This window comes from Alternaria ventricosa (assembly GCF_023758065.1).
Source record: "Alternaria ventricosa strain BMP 2768 chromosome Unknown scaffold_1, whole genome shotgun sequence".
NCBI lineage: Eukaryota > Fungi > Ascomycota > Dothideomycetes > Pleosporales > Pleosporaceae > Alternaria > Alternaria ventricosa.
The window spans coordinates 1,514,032-1,534,290 of record NW_026055681.1 but is presented as its reverse complement, the minus strand read 5'-3'; the positions used below and the strand labels follow the sequence as shown (position 1 = coordinate 1,534,290).

Sequence of the window (20,259 nt, the reverse complement as noted above, 5' to 3'; positions counted from 1 at the left end):
TTGCATGCATCCGCGCCGCACGTGCAGTCTACCGCCCTCCCCGGATAGCACCTCCCCTGCCAAAGCAAACGACACTTCATCAACAGTCGCACAACATAAATCACCATGCGTTCCACAACCTCGAAGCGACCTGTCAAACCTTTAATTCTGCATCCTGCACAAATAGCCAAAATGGCACCCGAAAGCTTCCCCGATCCTGGCACTAGAGGCAATGTGACGTGGAAAACGCTGTTTTCGAACGAGAAGACTGAGACAGATACTTTTACGGTAGGAGTTGCGACTTGCCCGCCTGGAAGGGTCGTGGCCTGTCCCGCATCTTCTTCTACGAGCGATTCTGGGAGTCCAAATCCATCTCTGCAGAATCCGGGGTCTTTGGGCGATATGGGGTTCCTGAAGTTGCATCGCCATACGCATGCGGAAATGTATCATGTCGTGTCTGGTACTGGTATGGTTTGTGTAGAGGGACGGGAGTATGAGGTTGAGAAGGGGTCAGTGGTATTTATACCGGGAGATGCGGAGCATGGTATCTTCAATACGGGAAAAGAGGACCTGGTTTGGTTGTATGTATTTGCCGCGGATGGGTTCGAGGATATTGTCTATCGGTTTAGTGAGCAGGGCGGGAGTGAGAAAGGTGGTAAGGACTTGAAGGCGAAGTTGTAAGGAGATGGACATAGTGGTAAGCGATACTGGAGGATGGACATTCTCTATCTAGACACACGTACCCCCACAGACCGCTCAGCGCGCCAATCCAAGAGTACCCGACGAACACACTCGGCTACGTCTACCCGTATTACCGAAGGTGGTGCAGTACCTGGGACTACTTCTCAGTCGGCGGAAGCTTTACCTGGATCGGATTCACGATGGGCTCGACAAGGGCCTCCTTCTTTTCTTGGGCAGGCGGGTCATTCTTCTTTCCAACAAAGACACGCTCCTCGTCATCGTTCTTCACGCTTTTCTTGCGCTCCTCTTCTTCCTCAGCTGCTGACTTGCGTTTGCGATAAGGCATGGCAGTGTTGCTTGTAGTCTCTACCGGATCACCAGAAGTGGAGTCTTCTGGCTGGTTCGGAACCTCTTTATCTTCGTCTTTGTCGCCGATGTCAGTGCCATTGCCGACAGTGTCAGCAGCAGTATCTTGTGCCCTGGGGCTGCCCTTCGCATTTTCCACATCCTCCATCTGGTCCTCGCCCGCAGTAGACTTTTTCTCATTGCTTGACAGTTCGTCCTTAGACTTCTTCTTCATTCCGGCCCACTTCTCGCCTTCGTTCATCTTGTCAAACACAGCCCTCATTTTCTCCTCAAGCCAGGACTTGATCTCAAACGCTGTATCTTCTACGGCTGGCCAAGAGTGGCTTTTATACAGCATCACCCAGTCGTTTGACTTCGGATCAGGATATACAATCAGCCCGCCCCTGTACTCCATACCATCTTGGCGGTCGGTCGGCGGGATGGATGAGGTGATGAAGTCATAGCGTTGCGCTTCAGGAAAGCGATGCGCGTAATATGCATTCGCGTTCGAGAGGATGCGCTTCTTTATATCGTTGAAGTCGAAGGTGTATTGAGGATTATAGCCCCTGGGCATTTCAGGGATGTCGCGCCTACTCATACGACGCTCGTTTCTGTTATTTGATGGTTCCTGAAGCCTTAGAAACTTACTCACCTTCAAGTCTCGATGAGGGTGAGGTTCGGAGTTCATGTTTGTTGGAACGTGTAGCTGACTGAGTAATCAAGAACGTCGTTAGCCAACGGGGTAGGGAGAGCTGATAAGAGCTAACTGCAGCAGAGGTTTGCGTGTACGTCGGAGCGCGGAAGGTTCAGGAAAAGGCAGGTGCATCCGGGTGTTTGATCCATCACGCGCGTCGCGAGTTACGTGAAAAACCCAAATATGGCGAGAACCTTTCTTTCACTTTCACCAAGATACTTGCTTACTAGAGTGAGGATAAGAGAGGAGTGGCATTCCTTTGCGCGGCTTATATGGTACTATCCCGAGATTGAGCGAATACCGCAACGCCGCCCACACATGATCCCGCTCCCAAACTGTTGATAACGCCTCTTCCATGTTGTTGCATCGAGTTCTTTTGGATTTTTACTTGCACTGTGAACCAGATTACGCCCCCAGCCTGTGAGTGGTTCTCCGCATACGATTACGTCACCGATTATCTGTTCGAGTAGCCACGATGGATGATGAAGTAGCTCGGGGAGCGACTGAAGGTGGCTGGTAGGAGGTGATGTTAGAGATGTTGCATGAGCGCTCGCCGTGGTGGGTGGATCGGATGTCTCGTAGGCGGCCAATGCGGGTTGGCAACCTTTTCAGGTGTCGAGATCGCAATATGGTTCATTGTGTGCCATGTATAACATGGCGATACACACTCTATGGGCTCATAAAAGCAGTCCGAGAGTGAAAGAATGACTAATCGGTGACATACTTTGAGCAGGGACTGAAAAGCATCTTCACGACAACAGCATGAACGACAACATAATCTTAGTCATTCAGTTAGCTTTTCCAATCGAAAGACTTGGCTACCTAGAATCTGACAGTGCAGCGGTATCTAAGATACAATTCTGGGCTCTTCCACCGCGTGGTGGTTGCATGAAACGGGCGTCAGTCGACCAGGACCTCATCAGCGACAACGTCACTTTTGAGACATCATCAGCAGCTCAAGACCAACGGCTATATACCTAGGTAGGTTGCCGGGTGAGCATTAAGGAACTGAAGATAGCCTGGGTGCTAGCTGAGCGCAAGCCTGGGGCCGCTGGTGCACTGACCACCACCTGCTCACATCTCGAGCGCTGGCTGTCATCTCAGCTCACCTTCCTATTTTTATGCACTAGTATCTACGAATGGCCGTCACGAAGACTGTTGTCATCTCGATGCTACGCTCATTCGCAAGCTATATTGAGCAACAGCTCACCTACACCAGTACTTGATGCATCATGGGTATATCGTGGTGGTGGGTGGACTTGAAGCTGGCTGAACCTCTACATTTAGGGCACACGTACGAATCGCGACCGCCTCTGCATGCGATCACGTTGAATCGTGAACAAAACAATGGTACTCCTAGCGTCGAATCGATACGGTGAATACCTGACGAATCTCCATCGCGATTAGATAGCCTACGACGGCCAGACTTTCGTCCGTACGCCACTTGGTACGTACCCCGCGGGCTGCGCGCATTCTTTCACATCAGCCTTACCAGGCCATCGGAAGCCATCGCACAGCCAGTCGAGATGCCTCGGCAAGATACCCTGCCAGTATTGCTTCCTTTTTGCGGGGAATATCCTCGTCGGACCGTCTTACCAGTTACAGCCGAGATGACATTCCCGCTCCCATCTCACCGGGACACCGAACGACGTTTCGAAAAGTTTAATTTTACCTGTCAGACGTTAAAAACGTCTACAACTGTCTACATACAAAATCCGCAAGATGTCCCAAAGCCTCAGGCACGTGGATGAGTTCTAGCAGCTGTGCCACAGCTAGCCACGTATCGACCGTATTTGGCGCCAGGCCCCAGCGAGCGAATCAGTGACACCGCTAGTCGCCGAATGTTCCACCGCGATGACGCACTTGTGTATTGCCTGGCGAAGCCGCCGGCACGGCAGGCGAGCTTGACTCCGTTGACGATTGCTACACGGTGTACGTGGAGTCGTTTGCGTTAGGCTGAGGCGGGGCGTATCTGCGGCTTATGCGTGATCGCGACAGCATTACGAGATGCTGGGTGGGTTGGACTAGGGCAAATGAGAGGAGTATATATGGATGCTCGACCCGTGCCTGATGGATGGGCCTCCCTTGCACGTTTGTACGTGGCTGTATCTCCTCTACCGTCGTGAGTCCCGAGCAATTGGAATATACACTTGGGTAGCCCTCGTCGTTACTTCTCCGTTCACACTTTCATCCCGTCCGCCAATATGTTGCAACTCGCAGCAGCAGCAGCCTTAATAGGTGCTGCATATGCACAGAACTCCTCCTTACCTACAGTAGATCTTGGCTACGAGATTTACCAGGCTTCAGGTTTCAATGTTCGTATACCATCCCAAATCCTCAATTTCGCCTTGTTAATCGACCCAATTAGGACACCGGCAACTTCTACAACTTCTCCAACATACGGTATGCTGCACCGCCCGTCGGTGACTTGAGGTTTGCACCACCTCAGGCTCCAGCGGAAAACAGGTCATCCATCAATACCGGCGAGACATCGAGGTAAGCGCCACAGGAAATCGACGTTCATACAACCATACTAACATCTACAGAATATGTCCCCAGGCAAATCCCGCTTGGTCTGCAGCCGCGGGACAGGCGTTGGCCAGATATGCGCTCGGCCTTCCTGCTTCGAACACGACTTATTCAGTAATGCCAGCAAATGCCACCAGTCCTGTCCCACAACCGGATCCCCGCGAGTCTGAAGATTGCTTATTCTTGGATGTTTTTGTTCCCGAGGATGTGCTTAGCAAAGCTGGGCAAGGCTACGGGGCTCCTGTTCTCGTATGGATCTACGGAGGCGGCTACACAGGAGGCGAGAAAAACAACAACCCTGCGGGTCTGCTCGCGGCTTCCGGCAACTCGTCCAATGGCGATGTTATCTACGTTGCGATGAATTATCGCCTTGGTGCTTTGGGCTGGATGGGTGGCCCTTCATACCAAGCGGAAGGAGGTGTTTCCAACCTAGGTCTGTACGATCAGCGATTTGCGCTTGAGTGGGTCCAGGAGAACATTCATCTCTTTGGAGGTGATAAGAACCGAGTAAGTCAGATCTGGTCCATGCATCTATGACTTGTGCTGATTTGCGTCTACAGGTCACTGTATTTGGTGAGAGTGCCGGAGGTGGTTCGATCATGCACCAGATTACTGCATACGGTGGTGCTAATGGATCTGCTCCCTTCCAGCAAGCCGTACCCCAGAGCCCTGGATGGCAACCCACAACTTCTGTTGTTACCCAGGAAGATGTCTACCAGAGGTTCCTTACTCTGACCAACACCACTTCCCTTGCCGAGTTGCGGGCTCTTTCATCTGAAGAGGTGATACTTGCGAATGCTCAGCAGATCACCTATGATTCTCCGTATGGCACATTTACTTACGGGCCCGTCGTGGACGGTCTTTTCGCTCCCCTTCAGCCAGCTCAGCTTTTGGCACAAGGCCGATTCGACAAGGACGTGCGCGTAATGGTCGGCCACAATGCGAATGAAGGAGCCCTCTTCACGCCCTTCTTCATTCCAAACGAGGCTGCATTGGAAAACCAAATCTCGGCCGCATTCGCCAACGCTCCAAAGTCTTCTCTTGATTACGTTACCAAGACTCTCTACCCCCCAGTGTTTGACGGGTCTCTTCCCTACACCAACAACTTCGAGCGGGGCAGCCTCATTGTCAGCGAGGGAGTCTTTACGTGCAACACCAACTACCTTTCCAGGGCCTACGGAAACAAGACATATTCTTACCTCTTTGCGGTTCCTCCGGCTATTCATGGTCAGGACATTCCGTACACGTACTTTGAGGGTGGTGCAGGTTCTACCGGGCTCCAAGGCGTTGCCAACACTACCATTGCCATCGCTCTGCAGGAGTTCATCACCAGCTTCGCTGAGAACGGTGTACCAGATGCTACAGGCGTGAAGCAGTTCAACATGTACGGTCCGGATGCGACAGTGTTGGAGCTCAACGTCACGGGCATCGAGGATGTACGCGACAGCAACGCGAACGCTAGGTGTGCATGGTGGCAGAAGGCGCTGTACTAGGCCTGAGCTTACGGAGTATTGTACCAATCGGTACGGCAAAAATAATCGTAATGAATCAAGATCGTGCACAATAACATAATGCACATGTAAAAATTTGTGATATCCCGGCATGCGAATTCCGTAAACGCGACGTTCCTCGCGCATGCATGGCAACACGCGGACCCACATCCGCGATTGGCTGATCATAACTACGTCATAGCACAGCAGCTCAGTCCACGCCCACACATCCTTTAAAGCTGTCTTCCGCACACACTCAAAGGAACCTCATCTAACAAACCATCGAACAACTCAATCGCCACCTCTCTCACCTCTACCAACAACTTCACCTCGAAACACCAACACCACACACATACCATCAACATGTTCCGCCAACAGATCGCTCGCCAGGCCCGCCTCTTCAGCACCACACCCGTCGCGCGCAAGAGCCCCGTTGAAGCTATCAAGGATGCTGCCAAGGCTGTCGACAGGACAATCTCCGGTGCCGCTGTAAAGGGCATTGAGAAGGGAGGTACGTACACACTCTATCCCTCACACATCCTACCTGCGTTACACTGCCTGATGCTCTCTGTTCTCAACAGCCGAGAATATGACGACATCGTACAGTGCGCACACCAGCTACGCTAGCACTATGAAGCAACAAACGCTAATACCTTTTGAACAGAGGAAGTCGCTGGCGCCGTTAAGGAAGCCACCCCCAACACCACCGGAGAGGCCAAGGGCCAGGCAAACGAGATGGCCGGCGAGGCCAAGGGCAAGGCTCAAGAGCTTAAGGGCGAGGCCAAGGGCAAGGCCCAAGAGCTCAAGGGTGAGGCTAAGAGCAAGATGTAAAGACGTCGACGGACATCAGGGACGACACATAATGACTTCGAGGAGGCATGCTTCGCTGCTATATCTGCACCGAATAAGAAGACGCCTAATCGTCACGGCAGAATGAATGAAATAATGTTTCAATGACGACATCATGGCTCTCATGGATGGTGATGGGATGTGTTTGTGTCGTTGAGACTATGTTGCTGACGCTGCGATATGAGGGACCACCCTTGTCTACGATCTCCATATTTGTACCGCGCTTCACTACACCGCTACCTTCCTTCCTCGCATTTCGGTTCGATCGTTCCCACACATCAGGTCACAGCCCAATCACCCCCCCCCCCTTCACGAGCTCGGCGCATGATTACGACAAAATCATCAGCAAGGTGTTATACGGGATAAGTGCGCGTTTTTGGTACGAGGTTGGAAGATGGTGCGTTGACGGTAAAGCTCTCCTGTTGAGCTCTAGGAGGCAGAAGAGACACCAGAAGCGGGTATTGATCACATCGCAAAGACGGCAAGATACGTCTAAAGAAACACATGTTGTATTGAACTATGGCCCAGGATCTTGCAGCCATAACCATTAAATACCCATCCCAGATATCATTGACACGGCGGGTGGGCGTTGAGGGAGAGAAGCGAAGATAACTCAACAAGAGGAAAAGGTATGTCTACACCATTGAAGGAAAGTAGAGAATGTAAGTGTGGTTTGTGTGGGTAAAGACGCAATGACATGTCGTAGCTTCACCAACTGTTCTCACAACGAGCCATCATGGCCCAACCGCGTGAGTATCGTGCAGTGGAGATTACATGAACCACATGCCCATCTACCAAGACAGTTAGTACTCATCCTTGTGGACATCAGACAGTAACAGGAACACTCACCATGCCTCTCTTCACTTTGTCATTCTGCGCCTCGTACGTCACCTCAGGTGGCATCGCGTACCCACTCTTGGTGGAGCTGGCACTCGTCTCAAAGGTCGTGAGTGTGAGACTGCCCGTCGCGCTGGTGAGGTAGGTACTAGAATCTACAGGCCAGGAGGAGGCTGTAGCATCCGTGTTGGTGACCGAGCTGACGGGTGGTGTCCAGTAGGAATAGCCCGAAGTGGAGCTGCTGGGGTAAGCGGTGGAGGACTCGACAGGGAAGGAAGTAGCGGTGGCGTCGGTATAAGTTGAGCTTAGAGAACTCTCGGAGGCTGAGGGTATAGAGGAAGTCTCGACTTCAGAGCTGGACTCGCTGCTAGATGATGCTGAGGTGGTGGAGGAAGAGGGGAAGGTGGTGTACTCCGTCTCGCTATACATGGATGAGCTAGATACTTCGGGGGTCTCCGAGCTGGTCGAGCTAACAGACGTGACTGGAGAGTCGGAAGAGGAGGTGTCAGAGGGTGTCGGCGTCGGGATGGGTGTCTCGATAGTACCAGAATCACTGGTCAACGACTCCGACGGCGTCTCGGAAGGCAAGACGAAGCTGCTAGTGCCTGAAGTTACCGACTCAGTGTACGAAGCAAGCTCAGAGTCTGTAGATGACTCGCTGAATGAGGATGACCAGTACGAATAGCTCTCCGTGGTCGGCGACGGCGTAGACGAAGTTATGACTTCAGACGACGTGGGCGTGGAAGAGTCTGACGTCGTCTCGATGGAGCTGAACGAGATGCTGAATGAATAGGACAACGATGACGTTGCAGAATCAGTCTCTGAAGCACTAGGTACGCTGCTGGTATCATATGTGGAAGATGCCGTGTATGACGGTGTGTATGAAGCCAGCGAAGAAGAGGCTGAAGAGGTTGCAGTTTCAGTAGCTGACGACGACTCTTCGGAACTAGTGGGTGTATATGAAGAGCCGTCCGTTGTCGAAGATCTCGACATGGTGAGCGTCCTAGACCAAGTGCGTGTGGAGGAGCGACTCCGGGTGACTCTTGACTTCCTAGACGTCGATGAATGCGAAGTCGAAGATGAAGTGTAGGAGTCAGTGGTCGGCGTTGGAGTCTCCGACTGGGTATAAGAAACTTCGGAAGTATAGGTGATCCAGGAGATTGTTGAGATATCGATCGTCGAGGAGTATGCAGTATCGGTCTCACTGGGGCTACCGCTGCTGGTGGCGTTGCCAGGGGGGCCGTAGTAGCCTGACGACGACGGTGTCTGGGAAATAGTTCCGTTTCCACTGGATGTTGCCGTGGGCCCAGTGTTCGTCTCCGTAAGAGTACCATTGGAAGGGTATGGAACGGATGTGGTAATGGCAATAGTAGAGGTGATTACGGACGTAATCACAGTTACATTGGTGCTTGGGCTTTCTGTAGTTGTCGATGGGCGTGGAACGTATGAGCTTCTGGATCCAGTGGAGTTGGTACTCGCAGTGGAGGTCAAAGATGGCATTGAAGATCCTGGCGCGGTACCTGTACCCCAAGTAGATGAAGCTGTACCAGTGCTGTTGCCATAAGGCGCAGAAGAATCATGTGGCGGCAAAGTTGGGTAGTACCCTGTCCCGGAAGACTGTGGTCCAGTCGAAAGAGGGATGCTCATGGAAGAAGAGCTGCTGCCCCAGCTGCTCGCTGTAGCTTCGGTCGACGTATCTCCAGATACAGTTTCACTGAGCGATGAATTAGTTGAACGAGCAAATATCTCCAGGAATAATCATAACCCACGATGTCGAGGGGACAATAACCGATGTGATAACAACTACACTAGTGTAGACGACTGTAGAGGGTCCTGGCGCAGTAGAGTTTGCAGTTGACGAAGGCGGCGGAACAGGAGGTGTCCAAGTAGAAAGCGAGACGCCAGTGCCGCTGGAGTAGGTAGAAGACGCACTTCCGCCGGTGCTGCTCGAACTTGGGTACGGAGGAGAGTATGGCGGTGGTGGTGCATACTGCCTAGGCCGTACATGCTGTGGGAAGTTCACTATTTCAGAAGATTAACTCACATTCCAATATTTGAGACAACGTGATGCTTGGTACGTTGACGGGAGAAGTGTGTACGTCCAACAGCAGATACGATGGGGAGACTTACATGACACCCGCTCAGCTGCAGTGAGCGTTAGGAAAGCCGCGAATGGAATGAAGGTACTGAGCTTCATGGTTGCTGTGTGAGTCGCAAGACACACCTGTTCCAAGAGGTGAAGAAAGAAACGAGTGTTGAGGGGAAGTAACGAAAGGATGTGTCGAACAGACAACTACAGCAGGACAGCTTGAGCCTCGATTGCCTGGAGACGATGGCCTTATATGTGATGATCTATGTTCCACCGCGACAATATCATGACACGATACTGCTACAGCCGTACGGCCGCAGTGAAATACTCGGTTAGCTCCACTACGGGCATGCAGCACGGCATTATGCTTGTATCGATGGTATCCGATTCTTTGAACCATGACAACGTCTACGATGAAGACGGTTAGTTTGCAAACCATGACTTCTATGCGCTTGCAGCTAAACATGTTGGGCTCCGTCTCTTGACTACGGAACTTTGGAGTAGCGGCTGCCTATGAGAAAGACATGCACCGCTTCGATAGGCCATAATGGCTTCGGCCGATGCATAGCAGCCCGCATACGAGGTAGCCGGTGTATGCATTTAAATTGTTAGTGCAACAATCCGCTGATATCTTGAGTCTAACCCAAGAAAGTAATCACGGGAGGGTAGACGACGGACGGATAGCAACATGACACTGCAGCGCAGCGATCACCGATAGTAGTACAGAAGGCGAAGGCAGAACTTCGCGAATGACGAAGTGACCCGGCCTACTGTTGTTGAGACTGAACGAATTGATACAGTCACTTCTCTAGGCATGGTGTTGTTGCGAGCCAATGGACTCGAGTAACTCGACACTGAAGAAGCGTACCCAGTGTCGTAACGCTCGACCGACCTCGTATTCCCGGGCATCCAAAGGGTGATACAGAGGTTTGTAGTGCCACACCGCCTTAGAGATCCCTTACGACGTCGTTTGCCTATCATAAGGTTGCGTGCACTTTTGGAGGAGTGTAAGACTCCCGGGCCTATGTGCGGTCGGCAATGTGCCTGAATAATCGGTCTTCAGCCATTTTCATCTGGCTCGATGCATGAGCCATATGCGAATCCTACTGTCTCCCCAAAATGTCGAACGCGGTCGGATTGCGATACCGGCCTCGATTCTAGGCATGGTCCTGACCCTTTCGGGTCCTACCAGCCGCATGTACCAGGGTACAATACCAGAGCCTGCTCGGGGAACGCGACAAATGGACCATGGATGACTCGAGATCAGGGATCGTACTATGATGTTCGTATGGTCTGCAGGCGGAGAGTTCCATCACTAGCTCGATGCACAGATGCAGGAACCAGACTCACGCTCAGGGTGCTGCGTCTCACAAGCAACCGCAGTAGGACGACGCGACTGACGCAGAAAGCCGTTAGAACGTCCCGACGGTTCAGGGATCTCGATGCAGAGGAAACAGGGACCGAACATGGACAGCGGCGCAGACCAGCTAGACTGGGTATGTCGTAGAAATGGTATGGATCTGTTAGAAGATCGGAGGACGGCAAAGTCCACGGGCGCTGTACACGACGCTGGGTAGCGCGCCTTCATCAGCATCACGTGAGCCAACCCGCAGGGACACCTCTATCTTCCACGGATGACTTTGATAAGTGCAGACGCACCCATGTGAACTCACCGTTCACAAGAAGGTGATTTGTTACGTGGCAAAAGAGGTGCGCACAACCGCACTCCAGAACTAGTCCATGCTACGCTCCCTACGACGAGCCGCCTACTACCGGGGAGGAAGTACAAGTTGGAAGGCCTAACCCTCCCAGGCTGTGTACCATCCCCAGTTTGGGGTACTGAACCCTGAAGACCTGATCGAGCAACGGTCCGCAAGCAGGGATATCATCGGGCTCTCATAATCTCAGTTTGGGCGTGAGTTGCAGAATTCACTTCGTCAAAAACATCACTTGAGGGTACCCGAGATTAGAAGGACTATTGTATACGGCTAATGACCGTTACAATTATGTATTATACAGGAACACTTCAAATCGAAGGATTACTGAGAGAGGAGATCGCTGTAGGGGCAGCAGCACCCTCAAGCGCCTAAAGAAGGATGGCTGCAGCCTAGGTATGGACCTTCTCTTCATCCGCAGGAAGACGCCTTACAACGCCTTCAGTCGTAACCTCGTAAACGACACTGTACAAAAGGTATCATGTGCGTGTGAAACCAGAACCGTTACCCAAAGACGCAACAAAGTATCGAAGAGCTTAGCGGACAAGATCCTGGAAGGATCGTACAAAAGGACCTTGGTCCAGAAAGACAAAAAAGGAAGATAAATATAGCGAAAATGATACCTAATCCCAGTTGACGAGACTGTTGCCGTTGTCGTGGTCATTGGCTGATTGGTCATCGAATGATTGAGGGAAATCGCTGCCCTGGAAATCGAAAAAGGCACTGTATTCACCAGTACCAGGCGTCAAAAACGAATCATTGGAATAAAAACCATCAGAGATGGCGCTAGGTACCGACGGCGACGTGGTACCTGAAACAGGTTCAGCCTTCAGGTTCAGACCAGATGACAATGTTTGAGCCGAACCACTGGCGTGCTCAGACATGCTACCGGTGTTAGCTGTCCGACCAACCTTGTTGGGGTTGTAGGTGTAGGTCGGAGCAAAAGGCTGAGGTAGGTTGTCGCTGCCTGCCATGAAGACTGCAGTGCGTGGATCGTTCTGATCCAGGACAGATCCAAGGAACTGCTGTGACTCGGGTGGCATGGACAAAGTCAAAGGGTTGGTGTTGAGCGCCTGCGAGCTGTATGGGTAGTTCGTAGGGCTGTAGGAATAAGAGGACGGTGAATTAGGATCACTCTGCACAGGTGCAGCCTCATGCACGGAAGCTGCATTGGGCGAAGCGCTCTGTGGTGAAGATGACTGACGGTGCTGGAGCGAGTGGGCAGTAGGCGAACGCGATAAAGAAGGACGCGTTTGTCGCTCTACTGTCTGGTTTTGTTGTTGGAAAGCTTGCGGCGGTAAAGACAGTCTTCGGTTGAGCTCAGTCTGAGGCGTTGTGATACCTGCACTCGCCGGCTGAGCTGATGGGTCAAAGTGCGATGCGCCCTGGGGCAGTTGAATGGAAAGAGCGCGCTGGTGAGAGTGAGTGCGTTGAGGGATCTGGTACGGCGACTGTCTGTATCCCTGTTGCGGCTGAGCGGTGGTCGGGCTGAAGGATTGCGCTTGCTGGAAACCTTGTGGAGACGCGGGAGCGAACTGTTGAGGCGGGAGCATTGACGGGTTCAGCCAGTTGTTCGGCTGTGCAAATTGAGCGCCATTGGCCGGATACTGTGAACCATACTGCTGGAACGCCGCGCCTTGGTTCTGATACTGGGACATGAACATGTTTCTGACACCGTGCTGGGTCGCAATGTAGTCATGTAGCTTCTTGTTGAACATGACCGAAGTTGTTTGAAGATGAGCGTTTAGGCGCTGGTACTGGGTAGGCAGATCATCGTCCTCTTCTTCGTACATCTCTTCATTGATGACATCCTGCTCGGTCACGCGAAGAGCACGGCCCGTGCGCTTCTTGTGAATCTCAGAAGCTCTACGAGCGGACTCAATGCGAGCCTCCAGGCTGCGGTCACTGCGGCGCGAGGCAGCAATGTAGGCACTGTTGGGCATCAGAATTGGTTGCGTGCGGAGTAAGTAGAGACGACTAACCGCTCCTGGTTCTCTTCATGAGTGCGCTCGGTCTTGACCGGTCTGGCCGAGGTGAAGGTTCGACGTTCGGCAGGCATGGCGAGGTCCAAGCAGCAGATGGTAGGCAACGTGCGGTGTGTGGCGAAGTTTGTGTGTGGGTGAGGGTGGGGTAGCTGACAGATAGCGATGTCAGCACAACAACAGAAGGCTGATTGGTACAGTTCGAGGGGTACGTCTAGCAACGACTTCGACTGTGAAGAATAATGGAAGAAGGAGAAAGTGCGAGGAGCGGGCGGGCAAAGTATGTAAACGGAGAGGGGAAAAGTGGCGACTGTCCACGCGGGTGCGGATGTGCTGGGCGGAGCAGGCCTAAAGATGGGCCGAAAAACAACGGAGCTAGAAAGGCGCTCACGTACCGCGACGACAGGGTTCGGACAGCACCCAGCTAGATTCAGATACGCGACAAGTGACGTGAGGCACAGAAGCAACGGCCAAAGTTGGCCGCGTGTCCCAAAGCGGCAGAAGATGGGAGTGCAAGTGGGAACTGGCGCTGGGGTGGCAGCGATCGAGGGCTGGGGGGCGTGTGAGTGGCTGCAATGCGCACAAATCTCTGTTGCGGGCCGGGGGAGGGCAGGCCAGGATGCTCAAGTGGCGGAGCCTAGCGGACGAAGACTGGGTATTTCGATGCCAGTAAACCGTTTGTGCATCGACGCTTGCACAAGAGATCGATCGTCGCGACGTGGCTTGGGGGGTGAGGCAGCAGGCAGCGGATTGGGAGCAGGACGGGTGCGTTACGTCGAGGGCTTGCCTAGCATATGTTATAGCTACAAGGGAAGAAGCAATTGCAGTCTTCTGGAATTTGACCACACGATTAATCACAGGCAGCGGCAGGGTAGCACGCCAGAAGCCAGCAGTTCCCAGCAGTCCCCGCAGCGCCTACAGCCAATGGCACCACTGGGCCGCTGCGGCAGAATGTCCGGCGTGCTCTGACGGCCAGTCGGCGACGTGTGTGGAGTAGGGGAGAAGGTTCGGCTTAGCTCTGTGCCAGGCTCAATAGCTGCATATTACCCTCGGCACCCGCAAGCCAGCCCAGCACCAGGACAACACCACGCCCGCGGCTTGGCCAACTGGCGATCGAGGGCGCTAGCATCTCTGTGGCACTTCCCGCCGATAAACGAGACGCGTGTGCGTGGTCGACGACGGGGAAGAGCCCACCTGCATCGCATCAACATCATACCACAGCTGTGCCCAGCGGGTTCCATGGCTTCCGTCGCATCTGGCTGCCCCGGGGTGAGGCCTCGTCGTCGCTGGGCTGACTAACGTGGCCGTTCTGGCTCCATGGCTCTTACGTTTGCGACGTTTACAGCGTACCTGCCTACTGCTGCCAATTCCCAATTACTAACAGCCTGCTACTTTGGCTGAACCGGGGACGCTCAGCCAGACGTGCGCCGGTTATTGTGTGTAAATCAATCGCGATCGCGGCAGCGCAGAGGCTTCCGCATACTGCTCAACCAAACGCGAACGCACATGCTCTCGTTAAGTGGTCGGCGCTATGGAGACGCAGCCGTCGGGCTACCGTTGGCTTGTTCCCGTCTCCTGCCCAGACGGTGCTGGGGCGAGCCTAATCCTGCGCTTACACTCGAACGGAAAACTTCGCGACGAATAACCGTCAACTACCCAACGCCATCGCTACCCCCCAAACAACAAGACTGAGCTTCAGACAGCCCTATCTCCCGCCATGCGACAAGGTCAAAACGGCTGGTTTCACCGTGCTGCAGACATCTCATGGCAGCCGATCGCTTGGGCGCAGGAACAAGGAAAGCCCTGATCAAGCAAAGAAAACCTGAGATACGCGAAGGCCATATCGGGAATAGCTCCGATCTGATCGCATCTCCCACGCAAACTCGGAGCCCTGAAGCGCCCTGAGGGCTTCGCTGCCCGTGTCCAGGACGTGCGCGCCGATCTCTCGATACAAACATGTCGCCGACTCGCTGGTCCACGACTTTTCCCTCTGCTGATGTCTCCTCACTACGGCTTTTGTACCAGCGGGAAGCCATGTGTCAGAGGAAGGGACGGTGCTCTGTCAATACTACGGCCAGTGCAGCTCCAGCGTTCTCCAGAGGTCGATGCCACTATTGGCAACATGGGAAATTGACCCTTATTGTTTGTGTTTCGAGTATTTGTCACCATGGCATTGTCCTAAGCTCCGGCCGTCCGCCGACGTCACACGGCATTGGTTCTTCCTTCTATCGCTCCTGCCCCGCCGCAAGTGCCCACTGCCAGATCGCCGGGGCCTCTAGTGCCGGCCTGTCAAACTATCAGCCAGTCAAAGCCCGATGATCCCTGCGTCTTTGCTACGCTTCAGATTCAGATCTGAGATGAAATATCTCCGTCTGCCGTGCATCCACACGGCTTTCCGTGCAACAAGGGAGTCAGCAGGCAAGCTGACAAGCGCACAGCGGCCACAATCAGGTGCATGTGGTATGCATCCCGTTCAGCTGAGCCCCGCGCGCTCCGAATCCGAAGGCATCTAAGAACATCAGAATTGACGTCGTGTACTGCAGGGCTGTGGGTTGACCATGGTTCTGGTACCCCGCTACGTGTGCTCACATACGGTTGACCAACTCCTTTATTGACCAGACCAATTGCACATCATCCTTCGAGGAGCAAGCCAATATTTTGAGATCGCTGTGAGGTGTGTTGGGCCCCACAGTGCTACACCTACTAGTACAACGCTCCACGTCAAAGTAAGTCAAAGTGACGTTGCGTGCGTTCCGCTCTATGCCTACCCATAACTACATGGATAGGAATCCTGAGTGGGTGCACACGGCTTGCGATCAGCCTCTACCTAGCTGCATGATCTTGCATCCGAGGCGGCTACGGTATCCTTTGCGGTATCCTGAACACGCTTCGTCCCACAGCGGCGTTGTGTTCCCGCAAGTCAGTAGCTGACCGACTACTCAAACTTCCGAAGCCTCTTCAATTATCCTGAATGCCTTCCATTGACATCATTGGGCAAGGCGAGGCTGCAAGTCGATCCGAACATGGTGTTCGATATCCCACCCCACTCCAATGCGGCAAGTGGAGCGCATACGTCGTCCGACAGCCCCATGTCAGATTGCCCTTCAATCTCCTTGCCTGTTTGCCGTTGGGCAGCTCTATCGTCATGCATCAAGTCTACGTGAAACGCAGACGCCACAGGAGGTACCAAGTTGGCCCCAAGACTGAGTACTTCTAGTTCCAGAATGTTCAACTTCATTCCACAGAGAAGTAATTCGGGTGTTTCGCATGCGTTGTGGCCATAGCGCGCATGCCAATCTGCTCCGATTCACAACGCTGCCTGGTGTCATGAACCACGCAATCTTTGCATTCTCAATTGGGAAGGTCTGAACGACTCAACCCCAGGAGTACAAATAATGACCACCAAATTACACAACACCTGGGTATAGAGCTTCTGTATGACGCCCCGCGGGCCCTAATGCACGGTCGCCGGTTGAACTCGCTTGCATGCACGTCTCGGCGACACTCCGCCACACCAATCAGATGTCCTTGTTTCCAAACCCCTCCTCAAAGCGGTCGTTCCTTCTTTCCCGTATCCTACACGGTGCTGGGATTCCACTTGAGGTCAAGTTGATGCGGGTGCGCTCGATCTGCCGCATTAGCTTGCCATATATACGGTGGGCTGGCTTGCAGCAAGCCTCTTCGAAACAACTGGCTCATAGCACATCGGAGAGAACTCCCTCGAGATCTTCGGCTCATAATCAGAAAATGCGCAATAGATCCATCCAGGCCCATCACACCCGCATTGTACACCGATACCAATGACCGTTCTCATGCGAGCGTCTGAACCGTCATTCAAGCGCGGGTTTACAACGTCGCGAGATATTCTCTGGCGTGGAGCCCGCGATCAATTCATGTCAAGATCGGCGGCACAGCCCCAATGTCGGGGTTAAGCATGCTGCATCTCCATTTCATCAGCAGCTGCCTCTGGGCCTTCTAGGAATGCGTTCGCTTGCACAAGCGGTCTGCAGTGTGTTGCGCGTTATGTGAGCAGTGGCTAGCCAAAGGCAGATGCGGTGAGGAGTATTCAACGTCGCATACCCACTTTATCTCGATCCATGTTTTGTGTGGCTCAGATTGCGGCGTTCTGTGATGGATCATTTCGAACTGTTCCTAGGTTATTTTCCCTTGCAACACTCTCGCCCCGCGCGTTGCTGCTGTCTGCAGTGCTATTCTTTCTGGTAGCGATGCAAGGGCACCATATGCAGGTGAGCAGACTGCTCCAGGCGTGCGGATAATTTGGGTAAATAGCGTCAGGCCAAAAAGGGTCCAGCGGAACGTTGCTTCTTACCTCCTCTGACCAGCACCGCATACATGGGCGAGTGTAAACATCTGGGCCTTACAGCTCACTACACGCTACGACACCGCCCGTCCAAGCTACTATCCTCGCTTCCTACTAAGCCAATGACTATCGCGATTATTCTCACTGCACAGCATAAGCAAGTAAGCAGCAGCGTATGCATCTCGTATCGAGCCGCGCAGTAAGCTCGGATTCCGACGTCCGACGTAACAGCAACAACGTGGCGACAGTTTGCCGTCTGGCGTTCTACTCCCACGCTCACAGGATGGGATGCAGGATGGATAAGACGGAACGCATCTGGATTTCACAAGCTGGGTAATGCCTGAACAGGGCTTCACGAGGTGCAGCCACGTTTAGCGTTGGCCCATCATATGGAAGCGGAGGAAACCTACTGAGTAGGCACTGCTAGCATCGGCCGCCTTCCGTAGAGATCCAGTCGAACCACGGCTCCGTACGTCTGCGACTGCATTGAGCTTCCAGGAACATCCAATAGGGAGAAATTATCGGCCATTTCTCCGCTCATGGGAATGTAATCCAGCATGCGGCACGGCGATAAAGTTGCAGCAGCCTCGCGACAACAACTGCCACTCGGAGGTTACTCTTGCGCGACGAGTGGCGACGGAGTACGGATCCCCACGCGTCTTTGTCCAACGTGGCCAACTAGCTGAATTCTCCTCCCCTTTACAGCAAAATCATCTTCTAAAGAGCACCCAAAGATCTCTCGATCAGATGTCTTGATGCCCGGATGAAGATGGAAGGATCAAAACTAGGTTGATCGTATGAAGTCTAGTCCGTTCCATTCCGCAACAATCGCGTTCCAACGTTACAAGACAGTCAAGTTCGGACGTACCTTGGCTTCCTTACCATAGTCACAAACTCTCGCGCGCAAGGTAAGATCGGAAGAGTAGAAACTCACATTGGGCCTGCTATCTTTCTTATTCTTGGTGCTTGCGTTGCTTTCCAAAGTCGCAGCTTGTTCCCATTGTCGCCCATTTGGACTTCCAATCATCATTTCTCTCCTTTTTGCAATGGCTTTGTGGTCAGAAAATCACGTGCGTTACCTATGGCATCCGACAACATCGTAGGTGAAGGCATTCGATGATTGATCGAGTATTATACCCAAGAGTAGCGCACACCATCAGCAGCGTTCATGTCGCGTCGGAAGTCAGCTTTCAATATGATATTCGGGGTCGCTGCCAATCCGCATCCGGACTTGTCAGAAATCACGCGAAACGAAGTTGGGAAGTTGACATGATTGTGTTTTCCAGATTCTCGAGTTCACGTCATTCAGCATGCGGATGATATATGTACCTAATTGGATCGAACTTTACGTCTGCAAACCTCTACTCGTTATCTGTTCCCTGCATGTTGTCCTTCGATATACTTTCGAAGAGATTTCGTTAGTACCTTACACCTAAGTATCGTTCTTGACCTCGCTTTCAATTCCTAATGTGCGCGAACTGTTCCTCCCTTTGCGATGCGAACCACAACAAACGTCGTCCGGGTTACCAATCGCAACCTCTGCTGGGTCGTCGATGCCGTCTAAAAGAGGAAACAGCAAACAAACGCCAGCCTGGGACCTCACTGTCGGCCACCGGCCTACGTCACCATCCTGTGCTTTTCCATAGTCACATTTCTAGCATCTTTCCGTCGTACATGATCAAGATCGCTGAGAAGGCTAGTCGCATTTGCGCCACGGCACCCATGGTCTGTATGGGCGAGGTGGTGCCACGAAGGTGCCTTCCTGGGCACGCGCAGAGCACAACAACGACGCACGCTCTCGCCCCACAATCGCGCCTTCACCTTCACTTTTGCTCCTGCCAATCCGTCCTCTGCTCGTCGCCTGCCGCCGGAGCTAATTTCCGCCGTGATTGCAAACGCTGCTCGCACGTCATATAAACAACTTTTCTGTGTCCACCTCCGTGTCTTCTGCTTCTCTCACGACACTCACCCCAAAGCTTCATCATCTCTGCAGCTGCATCAATCCAACAAGAACATACTTCACTTCATCCCCACCACCAATCAGATTACCGCTATCAACATGTTCGGCTACAAGATCTTCGCTGTCGCTGCGCTTGCGCTGGCTGTCGCCGCCACTGACCGTGAGTACATGCTTCAAGCTTAGCTCAGGCACACGATCTAACATCTCTTGCAGCTGTCTGCGCTCCCGCCGCCACCGTGACTGTCACTGTCACCCAGTGCATCCCCGAGCCCGGCAAGCCGTCGTCTGAGCCAGTCCCCGCTCTGTCAGAAGTCTCCTCTACCCCCGCCATGTCGGCTGTCTCCTCGACTCCCGCTATGTCAGCTGTATCCTCTACTCAGATCGGCGGAGCGCCTGTACCTACCACTACTAGCGTAATCCTGCCTCCCTCAGGACGACCAGTTCCCACCACGAATGTCCCCGATGACGAGCCCTCCAGCGCTACTACTACGACCGTCGTGGTTCCCTCGTCCTCAGGTCGCCCTGGTGAGCCCACAACCACTGCCGTCGAAACCGCTGGCGCCGCTCTTGCAACGCCTGTCGTCGGTATGGGCTCGCTTGTCGCCATCGGTGCTGCAGCCCTGGCTATCATGGCCTAGGCCCGTTCACACAAGGTCAACGTGCTATATTGAGCAGGGGTGTCGCGTTACACGTCGCGTTCTCAGTCGAAGCCGTTAGTGTAAGGCCTGGCATTCATGGGGCACTCTCTTATTGTCTTGATCATCCTCTCAAGACCCAGATACCCCCAT

The 20,259-nt window shown here is 53.2% G+C and overlaps 6 protein-coding genes across 6 annotated transcripts; 4 read left to right on the top strand and 2 right to left on the bottom strand.

Moving 5' to 3' along the window:
* Nucleotides 1-817: 817 nt before the first annotated feature.
* Nucleotides 818-1,579, bottom strand: J4E93_000522 (uncharacterized protein; the record flags this gene model as incomplete). Its single annotated transcript, XM_049338482.1, has 1 exon — nucleotides 818-1,579. The coding sequence occupies one exon, from the start codon at nucleotides 1,577-1,579 to the stop codon at nucleotides 818-820; it is 762 nt and encodes a 253-aa protein (XP_049204367.1).
* Nucleotides 1,580-3,903: 2,324 nt separating this feature from the next.
* On the top strand, nucleotides 3,904-5,721 carry J4E93_000521 (uncharacterized protein; the record flags this gene model as incomplete). Its single annotated transcript, XM_049338481.1, has 4 exons — nucleotides 3,904-4,014; nucleotides 4,068-4,195; nucleotides 4,246-4,735; nucleotides 4,789-5,721. 4 exons carry the CDS (start codon nucleotides 3,904-3,906, stop codon nucleotides 5,719-5,721), a joined length of 1,662 nt encoding a protein of 553 aa, XP_049204366.1.
* Nucleotides 5,722-6,081: 360 nt separating this feature from the next.
* On the top strand, nucleotides 6,082-6,549 carry J4E93_000520 (uncharacterized protein; the record flags this gene model as incomplete). Its single annotated transcript, XM_049338480.1, has 2 exons — nucleotides 6,082-6,229; nucleotides 6,383-6,549. 2 exons carry the CDS (start codon nucleotides 6,082-6,084, stop codon nucleotides 6,547-6,549), a joined length of 315 nt encoding a protein of 104 aa, XP_049204365.1.
* Nucleotides 6,550-7,417: 868 nt separating this feature from the next.
* On the top strand, nucleotides 7,418-8,494 carry J4E93_000519 (uncharacterized protein; the record flags this gene model as incomplete). The annotated part of the gene is made up of 5 exons (XM_049338479.1): nucleotides 7,418-7,545; nucleotides 7,714-8,079; nucleotides 8,133-8,151; nucleotides 8,198-8,237; nucleotides 8,292-8,494. The coding sequence occupies 5 exons, from the start codon at nucleotides 7,418-7,420 to the stop codon at nucleotides 8,492-8,494; spliced, it is 756 nt and encodes a 251-aa protein (XP_049204364.1).
* Nucleotides 8,495-11,831: 3,337 nt separating this feature from the next.
* Nucleotides 11,832-13,267, bottom strand: J4E93_000518 (uncharacterized protein; the record flags this gene model as incomplete). Its single annotated transcript, XM_049338478.1, has 2 exons — nucleotides 11,832-13,140; nucleotides 13,191-13,267. The coding sequence occupies 2 exons, from the start codon at nucleotides 13,265-13,267 to the stop codon at nucleotides 11,832-11,834; spliced, it is 1,386 nt and encodes a 461-aa protein (XP_049204363.1).
* Nucleotides 13,268-19,570: 6,303 nt separating this feature from the next.
* On the top strand, nucleotides 19,571-20,109 carry J4E93_000517 (uncharacterized protein; the record flags this gene model as incomplete). Its single annotated transcript, XM_049338477.1, has 2 exons — nucleotides 19,571-19,631; nucleotides 19,685-20,109. 2 exons carry the CDS (start codon nucleotides 19,571-19,573, stop codon nucleotides 20,107-20,109), a joined length of 486 nt encoding a protein of 161 aa, XP_049204362.1.
* Nucleotides 20,110-20,259: the final 150 nt, after the last annotated feature.